The sequence below is a fragment of the Ovis aries genome, chromosome 13, assembly GCF_016772045.2.
Source record: "Ovis aries strain OAR_USU_Benz2616 breed Rambouillet chromosome 13, ARS-UI_Ramb_v3.0, whole genome shotgun sequence".
Classification (NCBI taxonomy): domain Eukaryota; kingdom Metazoa; phylum Chordata; class Mammalia; order Artiodactyla; family Bovidae; genus Ovis; species Ovis aries.
Window position 1 is genome coordinate 52,075,693 of NC_056066.1, and position 13,912 is coordinate 52,089,604.

At 47.5% G+C, this 13,912-nt stretch overlaps 1 protein-coding gene across 2 annotated transcripts in view; it reads right to left on the reverse strand.

The window, feature by feature from the left end:
• TMEM239 (transmembrane protein 239) overlaps nt 1–13,912 on the reverse strand; it is a 25,609-nt gene continuing 11,697 nt past the window's right edge. Inside the window, exons 2-3 of one of the 2 annotated variants that reach the window (XM_042229818.2) lie at nt 3,628–11,117; nt 1–2,562 (exon numbers count right to left, since the gene is read on the reverse strand). In XM_042229818.2, coding sequence (XP_042085752.1) covers nt 6,085–6,540 — 456 coding nt within the window. In that variant the 5' untranslated portion in view covers nt 6,541–11,117 and the 3' untranslated portion in view covers nt 1–2,562; nt 3,628–6,084. Of the gene's footprint in view, nt 2,563–3,368; nt 11,118–13,912 lie in introns of both variants that reach the window. The other variant, XM_060397646.1, reaches the window with a different exon arrangement.

Below are 13,912 nucleotides of genomic sequence, written 5' to 3' on the forward strand. Positions count from 1 at the left end.
TTTCCAGTCTATATGCTTTTTATTTATATTTCTTGCCTTATTGTCCTGGCTAGGACATCCAGTACAATGTTAAATAGAGATGGGGAGAACAGACATACTTGTCTTGTTTCTGATCTCAGAGGAAAAAATATTCAGTTTTTCACCATTAAGTGTGAGATTAACTGTAGGTTTATCATAGATGCCCTCTGTAAAGTTGAGGAAGTTTCCTTCTATTGCCAATTTGCTGAAAGGTTTGTTTTTATTTTAAATCAGGAATGGATATTGTATTTTGCCAAATGCCTTTTCTATGTCTATGGAATAATCATGTATGCTTTTCAGTTTGATAATATGGTGAAGTCCATTGATTATATTTGAATGTTAAACCAATCATGCATTCTTGGCTTTAAAAAGGAAAGAGAGGGACTTCCCTAGCAGTCCAGTGGTTAAGGCTCCAAGCTTTCACTGCAGGGGGCATAGATTCCATTCCCATTTGGGGAACTAAGATCCTGTATGCTGTGCCGCTAAAAAAAAAGAGATTGTACAGTGTGAAGGTGATAGAATAAAGATGCTATTTCCTTCTCTCCGAAATCACCCAAACAAAAGTGAAAACAAGAAACAGAAATGTAAATACCATGTGAATTAGCTGGATAGGCTGAAAAAAAGCAGTGGAACCACTGCATGGTACAACTCATTTTGGAAATTATCACAGATCTGCCAAAAAACTTGCATGAGAATATTCATAGAATGTTTTTTCATAGTATCCAAAACTTGGAAATAAGCCAAATGTCCATCACATAAACAGAATAAAGCAGAATAAACAGTCCTTGTCAGTTTAGTTCAGTCACTCAGTCATGTCTGACTCTTTGCGACCCCATGGATTGCAGCACACCAGGCTTCCCTGTCTATCACCAACTCCTGGAGCTTGCTCAAACTCATGTCCATCGAGTTGGTGATGCCATCCAACCATCTCATCCTTTGTCGTCCCTTCTCCTTCCACCTTCAATCTTTCCCAGCATCAGGGTCTTTTCCAATGAGTCAGTTCTTCACATCAGGTGGCCAAAATATTAGAGTTTCAGCTTCAGCATCAGTCCTTCCAATGAATATTCAGGACTGATTTCCTTTAGGATGGACTGGTTGCATCTCCTTGTAATCCAAAGGACTCTCAAGAGTCTTCTCCAACACCACATTTCAAAAGCATCAATTCTTTGCCTCTCAGCTTTCTTTATAGTCCAACTTTCACATCCATACATGACTAGTGGAAAAACCATAGCTTTGACTAGACCTTTGTTGGCAAAGAAATGTCCCTGTTTTTTAGTATGCTGTCTAGGTTGGTCATAGCTTTTCTTCCAAGGAGCAAGCGTCTTTTAATTTCATGGCTGCAGTGACCATCTGCAGTGATTTGGAGCCCGCACTCCCCCCCCCAAATAAAGTCTGTCACTGTTTTCCCATCTATTTGCCATGAAGTGGTGGGACTGGATGCCATGATCATCATTTTCTGAATGTTGAGTTTTAAGCCAGCTTTTTCACTCTCTCACTTTCAAGAAGAGGCTCTTTAGTTCTTCTTCACTTTCTGCCATAAGGGTGGTGTCATCTGCATATCTGAGGTTATTGATATTTCTCCCAGCAATCTTGAGTCCAGCTTGTGTCTGGCATTTCTCATGATGTACTCTGCATATAAGTTAAATAAGCAGGGTGACAAAATACAAGCCTTGGTGTACTCCTTTCCCTATTTGGAACCAGTCTGTTCTTCCACGTCTGGTTCTAACTGTTGCTTCTTGACCTGCATACAGATTTCTCAGGAGGCAGGTTAGGTGGTCTGGTATTCCCATCTCTTTCAGAATTTTCCACAGTTTGTTGTGATCCACACAGTCAAAGGCTGTGGCGTAGTCAATAAGGCAGAAGTAGATGTTTTTCTGAAACGCTCTTGCTTTTTCAACGATCCAACAGATGTTGGCAATTTGATCTCTGGTTCTTCTGCTTTTTCTAAATCCAGCTTGAACATCTGGAAGTTCATGGTTCATGTCCTGTTGAAGCCTGGCTTGGAGAATTTTGAGCAAAATAGTCCTGGTAGTAGATGCAAAAAATTTTTATCATTCAACCTCCACTCATCATCAAAACTGCTAGCAAACTAGGAATAGAAAGGAATTTGACTGGATAAAGGTGAACTATCAAAACTTGACAGTAATTCTCAGTGGTGGAAACTTAGAAGCAGTTCTTTCAAAGTCGGGTCAAGTCAAAGGTACCAGTGAGCAGCATTTCCATACGTCATGGTCTGTGAATTCCCGCTGGTGGGACGGATGTGGTATCTTTGGGCTTAGAGGGTTTTACAACTTTCATATATGTTACAAATATTTTTAAGTATACAGTATCACATATCAGTTTTAAAAACTGTATTTTGGTTAGACATTTGAAGACACGGGCCAGAAAATATGGTAAAAGCTACACCTCTTAAGTTCTTTTATTTTTAAGATGAAAATATCTGAAATGTAATAGAGATGTTTGCACCGCAGAAAATGACTTGTCCGAAGTGGGATGATGTACATCTAGATCCTGACGGAACCTCACAAAATGCAGCTCTTTACCCTAGGAAGAATGGAATAATAGACTAGGATTAGGACAGCAGTCGGGGACAGTGAAGCTCACGAGATTGGGCCCTTCCTTCTCCAGGATTCTCAGCTCTGCCCTTGCTGTCTCTGGGTTTTTGACTAGGGGACCCAGGCTAGGGATTTGGGTTAAAGACATTTTGTAGTCAATGAAGCCGCCGCTGTGAAGACAGTGGGCGGGAGAAGCTCCTTCCCGGCCCCAGGATCTACCGGTTCACCCACCGCCCGTTTTAGGATCGGGCCGTGAGACACATCATCTCCTCTTCGCTTCCGTCCCCCACGCAGCCAAGTCCGACTCTTCGAAATCAGAGCTGGAGATCTCCGCCAGGGAGGCAGGCCTGGCATCGAGTCTGCAGACTATGATTCCGCGGGGAGGGGGGGAAGGGGGGAGACGGGGGGGGGGGCGGCGGTGGAGGTGGAGGGAAGGTGTTGATTTACGGGGATAGCTAGCACTTCCCTGTGTGGGTGCCCACAGGCCTCTGGTCTCTGGCTAGGTTTGGTATTTTCTTCCCAACATTGGGCCCTTGCCGACCGCACTCTGCCTCCACGGTCAAAGCGCCAGCTTGGAACTCCCCAGCGGTTGCCCAGACCCCTCTCCGGTGCCCCTGAGCCTATGCGCCCCTTACTCGGCCCCGGCACCTGGGGCAACCTCCCAGAGCAACGCAGGCCCCGCCTTTCTCCTCCCCTCGGGGCCCAGCCGCCCCCTCCCGGCCCCCGGCCCCCGGCCCCCGGCCCCCGGCCCCGGCTCGCGGCCACAGACTCTGCGAGCAGGGTCGCTCTGCTCACCCTCTAGTGCGCGGAGCCGCGTCTGGGTAAGAGCGCCCTCTCCCGGCCCCCCTTAGCTGGTCCAGAGCGGTTCCCTGGCGCCGCCCTGACCCCTTCCAGGCATCCCCTCTTTTTCCCACCAGGGTGGTCATTCACACCTCTAGCTGAAGCGGCGCCCCCAGCTTTGTGAGCTCCCTTGACACCGTCCTCTGGGACCCTCCCGCATCCTGGCCGCTCTTACTCACTGCTCCCGGGTCCTTGGGGCAGGAGAAAATCTTACCGGGCGCTCCTGCTCCTCGTAGCCCCCAGGGTGCTTGTGTGCCGCTGTGGAACTCGTCTCACTTTCTCAAATGCAAGACCCCTCGCGGCTGACACCTCCTCCGCTCCGGTTCTTTATGCTCCACCTGATCGGATTTACTTTTCTGGCCAGGCTACAGAAGTTACTGGATCCCCACCCCTCAAGGTTCCTCACTTTTCCTTTACCTGTATACTCCATCCCATTTGCCTGACTCTAGAGTTGGCCATTCCATTCTATTTTTTATTCTTATTTTTTAAAAGTGTCTGGTTTTGCTGGCATGCATTTAAAATTTGTGAAAAGAATTCTATTATTTCTCGTTCAGCTATTTTTCACTCAAAGCTGGGATTTCAAGATCAATCTGTTTAACTTCCACTCCTTCTAACTGCTGCCTCATCTCCACAGTGCTCCATTCTCAGACATATCCCTTCAACATATTCCCTCACCTGCAGTGCTTCTCAGACTTCTCCCAGTGTATCCCCTGGGAGTCTTGTTAAAAATCCAGGCTCTGATTCGTGACTCCTGGGGTGAGGCCTGGAACTCCATGTGTAGCCAGTTTCCAGGTGATGCTGATACTGTTGGCTTTGGGACCACACTTTGAGGAGCAAGACCATCTTGGGCCTTTGGGAGAATTTTTCTTGGGTTGCTGTGTGTCACATAGCATTTTGGGTCACAGGCTATTGTGTTGATCTAATTTGATAGATATTGCCCATTTGATGTCTGGTCTGCCTGTGCCACCCTACCTCACACCAGCGATACAGGAGGGTAGAAGATATACGTTTACATGGGGAAGGGAAGAAGGCTTTCTCCTTGCTTCTGCCAAAACCCTGCTTCTCAGTGTCTCTGGTTTGGGCCAAAACCTCCTCTCTCAATTAGAATGGTCCCAAGGCTCCAGAGTGATATCCTTGGCCAACAATGCACAGCCAAGTTAGCGAGGGGCCCAAGATTGGCATCCGGGCTTAACAGGAGCTTAAAGAACGGGCACTGAGAAGCCCTGGGGTCTTCTGTGAGGTTATGTTTCCTCCATTGCTTTCTCTTTAGTAGCTTGTCAGGCTGGACTAGGACTCAAACAACCTGACTTTACCAGGCAGACCAGACATCAAATGGGCAATATCTATCAAATTGGATAGGGTCAGGGATCAAGTGGAGGCCTGGAGTGGGGTGGGGGTCAGGTGGGTGGGTCTTACCTATCATGTGTCTTACTTGTAGTGACTAATCACTCACTGTTTTGTCGGGAGGGTTAGCTGAGATGTGAAAAGGCAGCATCCTGGGCATCCAGGGATGCCACCTTCCAAGGCTCTCCTGGTGTTCTAAACAGCTTGTTGGGTTGGTTTTAGAAACCTATGGGCTATGTTTTCCCCACTCACATGGCTGTGCAAGCCGTCACCTGGCACCAAGCCCCACCGAGCATTTCACAGTCAGAAGAGTTCAACACCTGCATATTTTGAGATTTCATGACCTTTTACCTCTTGTTCACATTCATCCATCCTCCGTTTACCACTGTAGGGTCCAAACTGTATCCAGGACAGAACATTTCTCTGAAGGCCTAGAGAAGCTTTCTGTTATTTAGAGTTCCATACAATATCTTACAATTTTCTGGTCTTTACAAAGTACTTCACACACAGATATTATTGCCTTTGACTCACAGCAGCTCCATGACAGGACCCACTTAATACCAAGGCTCAAAAGAATTAACTGGCCAAGGTCACACACCGCATAGGTGGGTGAAATGGGACTTCTTGTTTGTTTTTCCGTAGCAAACCTCAGGAGTCTTAAAGAGTAAGCTCTCCCTGGGAAGCTCACTGCGTTGGTTGGCTCACTTCCCAGACTTGGGGATATTGACGAGGCAGGAGGGAGGAAGTCTAGGGAGTGGGGAATGCTTGGGCAGAAACATCTGGAAGGTGAAAGCTGAGGTCTCATGAGGATTCTGACTAGTCCTCTCTCAGCTACGTTTCTGTCATTGAGCCCTTTCTAGAGCCTGGGCAAGCGAAAAGAAGTGGTTGGTGGGGGGAATGGTAAATAGAGGTAGAAGTTGCTATGAGTCTAAAGCTGAGACAATTTTGAGCAGCTGCAAGAAAAAGATGCTGCCAGCTGCTAAAGGGGCCCCAGTAGCATCAGCACATGCATGTGGAAACTCTTGATGGCTTGGCCAAGCTCTGCTCCTGGCTATCCCTTCTGCCCTAACATCTCTTCTCAAAATTTCTGGCCCTCCACACCGAGTACCTGCAGCATCAGCTTGAGGGAGGTGCCCAGAGGTCAAGCCAGTCTATATCCTGCCAGCTCCAGCAATATCACCATGTCCCGCCCAGTCCCAACTAAAGACTGTAGGTTGGGGGCCTGCTGACACAGAAAGCCCCTGGTCCCACTGCCCTCCCTCTTCCCTGGGCCTCAGGCCCTAGGCCAGGGCTCAACAGACACAAGCAGCGGGATGGGGTTGCCCTTCTATTGGTCCAAGTCCTGAGCGTTGCCTGGGTGAGACATGGAGGTGAGGAGGCCCACGAGGCTCAGCAGTGTGGAGAAGAGCAGCAGGAAGGAGGCGGCGAAGAGCAGCGCGGGGAGGGCACTGAGCAGCAGCAGCAGGACAGCCGGCAGCAGATGGCGCCACGCCGCAGCCGCCACGGGCCACAGGGAGCTCAGGAGGTGGGAGCCGGTGGTGAAGAGCGCGTGACACAGCATCAGGGCCAGCAGCAGGTAGAGGACCCCCTCCAGACCCCACAGCACGCGCTGCAGCGGCTGCCGCCAGCCGGACGTCGCCCACCACTGGGTCCAGCTCGGGGGCACGTGACACATGCACCAGCGCGCCCAGCCCTCCCGGGAGACCCAGGCTGACCAGGGCACCGCGCGTGGCGGCCCCTCGCCGGCCCCGATGGCATCCGTCTCCACTCGTAGCTGCTGCATCGTGGCTGGCGCACCTAGGGAGAGGGCCAGGCCAGCTGCAGGAGCCCTGAGATGCCTGGGACCTCAGGGCAGGTGCGGGTGCAGGGATCAGGAGGGACCAGCATGGGTGTGGTGGGGCTCTGTACTGGGGCCTGGGTCTTACCTCTGGGCAGAGCCACCTAAGTCATGTTGCTTCCTGCCGCACCCAGGACAGCCTGGCAGCCAGAGTTGAGCCCCTACTCTCAGTGCCCCCACCCTCCCCAGAGGAGCCCTATTATGACCCGGGTCAGGGTGGGGGCCAGCCAAGAGAAAGACCACTGCTGGGTGTGAGGTCCACCTCTCTCGTGGACCCTTCAGGCTTTAGGGGAGCCTGGTGAGTCCATAGATGTAGTCTTTCGTATCTTCTTGTGGAAAGCCCTCTTTGGAGCCCTCCCTTCCCTGCTGGCCTGTATCCAGCTCTGCTTCACTCTCTTATAATTATTTCACGAGAAGTTCTGTAGAATCACAGAGGAGGCCAGAATAGCCTCCCCCAACCCACAGGTTCCGAGATGGCTCCACACCCTGCACTGGGCTCCATGTCCCTTATCTCACATTTTACTGATGCCCTTTACCTAAGACTCAGACTTAGGTACCCACTGTCCACATTGTGAGGCCAGAGGTCCCCCAAGATGCAGGCTGGGGGATAAAGGAGTATCCTCCCACCTTCCCAACCTAGGGTGGAGGAAAGGAAGCCTGAGGAAACAGCATGGTCAGTGTATTTCCAGAGGGCACTCAGGTCCAAGGATGAAGGCAAAAAGCAAGGGCAAGCAGGGCCAAGGGCACACCGCGGGCTCCCAGGAGCAACCCCGCGCCCAGGAACAGCAGCAGCAGAGCCTCCTGGAGGCTGAGTCGTCCTGTGACTGCCACTGCAGGTGGAGCCTCCTGATGCCCTGGACCCTCGCCGGCCCCCTGACTCTGGCCCCTTGTGAGATGTGTGTGCTGTGACCAGGTGGGACCTGCAGGCCTGTGGAGAGAAAGGGTGGCAGCTGGGTTTTGGGAGGTTGATGGTTTGCTCACCTGCCCAACCTGTAGGCTGCAGTCCACTTACCGGTGGAGCATGTCGAAGGCCAGGAAGCTGACCAGTAGCAGCAGCAGCAGCAAGGCTGGGCCAGTTGTGGAAAAGATGCCCCGAATTGTCAGCCCCAGTGCCCCCAGTCCTAGGACACTGTCCAGGACCTGGGCCCAGCTAGGGCCCCAGGGGGACACACATGGACCCACTGGACTAGCTGATCCCTCCCCTGCACCCATGCCCCTGGGAGGGACTGGGGTAGGAGAAACAGCAGCTTCGGGCCTGGGTAAGCAGAGGTGGGTCATGGAGGAAGGTGGAGGTTGCAGGAAGGACTAGTGCTGGGCGAGAGGAGGAGTGGGAGCATGGGAGGGGGTGGTGGCAGACCTCAGGAGTAGGCTCAGGCAGTGGGGAGTTGGACTGTTTAGGAATCTCCCCCTCCTCACACACCCACTCAGCAAACCCTCCTCACCTCCTCCCACTTCGGTCAGTCATTCTGGTTGGTTGGGCAGCTGGAGCATTGTGACCTATTGCCAGTTGGGGTCCTGGGGTAAGCGGGGTGGGGTGGGGTGGCGTCAGGGTTGCTAATGCTGGCCCTGGCCTCATAATTAGCTGATGGTGTGTAGCCAGAAGGAGGTCTGACATTTAAGAGCTAAGACTCATCCTCTTGTCTTTGCTAATTCTCCAGCCGAGGAGCCCGTGGGGATCTGAGTTGCCAGGAGGCATTCTAACCCCATCACCACCTGGGCAGCTGACCAAGAGAGGAAGAGCCACTTTCTTTATCTCACAGGTTCTCAGGACTAGGTGTCCAGGGGCAAGTCACTCAACCTGTCTGTCCCCAGTTCTCTCCCTTGAGAGCAGGGTGATGCCTGTGGGCATTCATGTGGGGGATGTTTCAGAACTTCAATCCTGGAATGCACAGATAGACTCTGCCAGGAAGCAACATGAGGCTTTCTGGAGTGGGATAACCACATGGCCTGCTAAATAGGGGTGGGGCAGGAGGGGCTGTTTAGGTGTTAGAAGCAATGTGGTTTGTGGGAGGTGTTCTGGATACTGGCATTCCAGAAATGGCACAGAGAATGTGACTGTGAGAGAGCTACAAGGTAGTAACCCCAAAACTGGAGGTTAAGGTTACCCTCCAAGAATGAAATTAAGAAGAATGAACATGTATGAAGGGATTGATCTGGAAAAGAAACCTGTCTCCACTGATAATCTGTAACAGAAGTTCCAGCGCATTTCAGTTTAGTGACTTGAGAGGCAAGAGTGAAAATAGGTCATAATCGAAAGAACTTAATCCTTGTTCTCATATCATATTTTGAAGGAAAACTGATGGAGGTAGGCGTAGGGGGACAGTGGTCATACAGCCCTTAGGAGAGGAGGAGATAGAGCAAGCGTCTCGCTGCATATCTGTCTCCAGGGGACTCTGTTCAAAGATTCAAGCCTAGTGACCTTGATATATTTGGTGATGGTGGGCTCGACGATAGAGCCAATGCCACCAGCCCTTGGGAACTTTCATTGGTTGCTTTTTTCTGAGTCAGCCCAAAACAATAAAGCAATGCCCACAAAATTTTGAGGAAAATTATTTACAATTTAGTAACATTGGAGAAGGCAGTGGCAACTCACTCCAGTACTCTCGCCTGGAAAATCCCATGGACAGAGGAGCCTGGTAGGCTGCAGTCCATGGGGTTGCTAAGAGTCGGACACAACTGAGCGACTTCACTTTCACTTTTCCTTTCATGCATTGGAGAAGGAAATGGCAACCCACTCCACTGTTCTTGCCTGGAGAATCCCAGGGACGGGGGAGCCTGGTGGGCTGCCATCTATGGGGTCGCACAGAGTTGGACGCAGCTGAAGCGACTTAGCAGCAGCAGTAACATATGTCTACGTGATTATTAAGTATGAGCGTAAAGACATTTTAAGCCAAACAAGGTCTCGAAAACTTGACCTTGCATACACTCTTTCTTAGAAATCTACTGGAAGATGTGGTTCAGAAAAATAATGAACTAAACTAGGAAAGAAGTGAGGCTAAACACAGGGAAGGGATGATGAGAAAGACCTGGGATGTCAGCAATGTTTCCAGATAAAGAAAGCAAGCAACCCCAGCCTAGAATCAAAAGATAGATACTCCAGGAGGGATGTCTCTAGAAGAAAACAAAACTGATTATCTGCTGTTTTTAGACATATGCAAAATATTTAGTTCATTTGGAAGCTTTGGAATGGATTCACTAGTGTCTTAAAAACCAAGCAAATGATAAAATAATCACTAAATCCAGGGGATACAAAAAATTGAATAATAATCATGATCATAATATAAGAACTGAATATTGACTAGTGATTCAGCTCTTTTGGGAGGATGGCAGGGGGAAATTTATATGTGTATTTTGGTGTATGTTGGGGGAGGGCTGGTAGGAAAGCTAAATCCTTAATTCCATAGCAGGAAATCTAAAGATAAATCTAAACATAAAAGTCCAATAAATATACCCCAATACAAAAAGAAAAGTTTAAAGTTTAGGTGGAAAAAATTCAAGAAATAGCAATAGAAAGATAAAATTAAACACAAGGAGAAACAAAAAAACACTAAAAGTGGTTAATCTGTTAATCGAGAAGCATAGAGAAGAATCATCTGTTACAAATCTAAATGTGATGTACCTTTAAAATCATATTCTGTAGTATTTTTATTAAAATGATTTCTTTTTTTTAATAGCAAATAAATATTAGTGTCCTATGGTGGAGATCAGGAATATACTCTCCCAGGATGAATGAAATACGGATTTCCTAAAGTAATGTGGATATACTCTTGTGGCTTGAGATAAAATTTCCAGTAACTGTACCAAACACCATCAAACTCAGAAAGCTGTCTCATGCATTTTAGATGGAGTTGCTCTAGACTGCCATCTAGTGCTTCTCAGACCACATGTATCTCCTGGGGTTGAATCACCTGGGAATTTTTTTCAAATGCAGATCCTTGGCCACACTTTAAGGAGCAAGGCTCTAGAAGACGTTGATGTACAGAAGAGAGGTAGCTGGGGGAGGAAGCGGTGGGGGGAGAGAGGCATGTAGGAAGAAGCATCTAGGTGCCAGGGAGTCCCCATCAGCGCTCACCTGCATCACAGGGAGAGCATGTAGTGGGGAGTGAGTGCAAGGAACAGATCAGGAAGCACAGAGAGGCAGCAGATTAGGCTGCTTCTCAGTTTGTGTAACCAGGGACATAGCCTCTTCTCTTCTCTTGATATTGTTTTATTCTATCTACATACATGGGAGCAAGAGGACTGTATTAAGCTGTTTCCCTACCTTTAGTTCATCCAGTTAACTTAGGGGCCCCCAGGAACCACATACTATCTCACTTCATCACAGCAACCCCAAAAGGAAGAAATTATTGTTCCCATTTTACAGATGAGAAAACAGAAACTCCGAGACAAAATTACTGTCTAAGGATACCCAAACAAAATGAACAGCAGAAGTGGCATGTGATATTAAGCTTGTGTGGCATCAAAGTCATCTATCATCTCTGCTTCCAGCCACCTGGTCACACTGGGGAGCATCCAGGAGAGTCCTGTAGGGAAATTAAAATGAAGGAAGTCTTGTTCAGGCTTCAGAAGCAGGAGAGCAGGCCTCTGACCTGCTTCTGACCTGCCTGGACACTGCTCAGATTCTGTGCCTACCCACAAGCACAGCAAGTCAAGCAGTACTTTAGATAAGAAAGAGAATGGTACTTCTTGAGCTCCTGGAGGTCTGGCCAACCATGCCTGAGGTTTTAAAAAAATTTTATGGTCTTTCCTGGCAGCTCAGATGGTAAAGACTCCACCTGCAATGTGAGAGACCTGGGTTCAATTCTTGGGTTGGGGAGATCCCAACCCAAGAAGGAGGATGGAGAATGGCTGCCCACTCCAGTATTCTGGCCTGGAGAATTCCATGGACAGAGGAGCCTGGCAGGCTATGGTCCATGGGCTCTTGAGTCGGACACAACTGAGCGACTTTCACTTTCACTATGACTCACAAGATAAAACAAGCTGCATTGTAAAAATGTTAAAGTAAAACCAGAGCTGCATTTTTGCATGTACTGATGATGATATTAGTTTGCAGTCTGGGATTATAAGTGGGAACCGCCCAAAGAGCAATTTGAAGTATTACCCTGGACTTTTTCCTAATTGGGACTCCAGGTTGTTTTCACTTGGGACTTCTCAGTTCCCTGCTTAAATCTAGATGTTGGTCATCGGCCCAATTTGCTGATGTATGTGATGTTCCTCTCTATGGTTTTTATTTCTCTTTTCTTTTAATGATTGTACTTTGAAATTAAGTTAAATACTCCTCTATTAAATACTGAGACTGTTTATTTGAGTGTAACCTTTTAAACCTAAAACGGAAGTCAAACTTTGGGCAAAATATAAATTGGTGCTGTGAGCAGTATTTGTGAAACAAAATACCACTCTTTAAGAAGAAAGAGGTTAAGATTAATGAAGTTTTCATTCCATGATGGGAAGATTTGCCTTACTGCTTACTAGCAGTAATAAGGGGGCATATACACTGGATTGTGTGAGAACGGGACCCCAAATTAAAACAGGCTGAATCTTTTGAAATTATTGAATGTTTGTGCCAATTTGGCTTGTGCCAGTTGAGAAAGGACAAGAATGGACCTCACTGGGTCAGAGAGGCTGAATCCTCCTCTCTGCTTACCATAAGGTATAGGAAACCAAATTAAAACTTGTTGAAGAGAAATTACAATTAAAGAATTATGTGATTTGCGAGGACAATTATCCATGTTACAAAGTCAAAGCTACATTTTAGCTGACCAAGTCTCCACTTCCCAGTTGGTAGCCGAAAAACTCACTGTAAAGTTTGCACAAGCTCAATACTGAAAGAGGTGCAGCAAAGTTAACAAAAGAAGAGTTCATTTGATAATAGCTAGTGCAGGGGTAGATTGGGATCCCAACACTTGGGAATGGAGATTAATCCCTCCAAATTTCAGGGACCAGCCCAGACTATAAAGTTTTGGGAAATACAATGGGCTAAATAATATATAGAGATTTTACATAAAGCTAAAGCCGACGAAGGTCCATCTAGTCAAGGCTATGGTTTTTCCTGTGGTCGTGTATGGATGTGAGAGTTGGACTGTGAAAAGGCTGAGCGCCAAAGAATTGATGCTTTTGAACTGTGGTGTTGGAGAAGTCTCTTGAGAGTCCCTTGGACTGCAAGGAGATCCAACCAGTCCATTCTAAAGGAGATCAGCCCTGGGATTTCTTTGGAGGGAATGATGCTAAAGCTGAAACTCCAGTACTTTGGCCACGTCATGTGAAGAGTTGACTCATTGGAAAAGACTCTGATGCTGGGAGGGATTGGGGGCAGGAGGAGAAGGGGATGACAGAGGATGAGATGGCTGGATGGCATCACGGACTCGATGGACATGAGTCTGAGTGAACTCCGGGAGTTGGTGATGGACAGGGAGGCCTGGCGTGCTGTGATTCATGGGGTCGCAAAGAGTCGGACACGACTGAATGACTGAACTGAAACAAAAGATAACGAAATTTAAAACTCTCTAGACAAAAAGGGAGGCTCAAAATTTATAGGGCTATTTGGCTTCTGGCAACATCATATTCCACAGTTGGGCCAGATATTGAGTCCATTTTACAAACTTGATGTGAATAAACTTTTAAGGAAAGAAAATGTAAATGAGATAAGAGCTTTTAGATAAACTCTATTAAGAATAATTATGCTTTAGGAATGTCTACATAAAATAGGTTCTCCAGGTTTTGATAACTTGAATTCTAGGGCTGTGCTGCTGCTAAGTCAGTTCAGTTGTGTCCGACTCTGTGCGACCCCATAGACGGCAGCCCACCAGGCTTCCCAGTCCCTAGGGCTGTGCTAAATTAAGTTAAATGATAGAAATTTGAATAATTAGGCCATTTCCAAATGAAATAGTATGCTAAAACTGTAATTACTAAACATTAGCTTTCTTTTTTACAGAGAGGTGAAGGGTTTAGAAGCATTAATGAATATGTTTGGCACCATCCTGAGATGTTCTCTAAGAAAACCAAAAATTTTTAGAAATGATCACTGGTATTTATGTTCACCAATATACAGAATGCTAATATAAAGGACAGTTCAGGGTTGCTTAAGGAAAGTGGGATAAGTTATGAGGAATGGAATTGCATTTTGTGAAAGGAAAAATAAACAGGTCTGACTTTCAGGTGTCTGTTTTTGAATGGAAGAATAAAGTGCTTACTATAGAAAGTGATAAGGATTTGTGGAAAGTGGACCCCAAGAAAAGAATCTTATGCATGGTACAAGTTTTCTTGGGATGTTGAACTGTCTTTTGATGACAGATTTTAAGTTTCTTTACCTTTTAAGTGA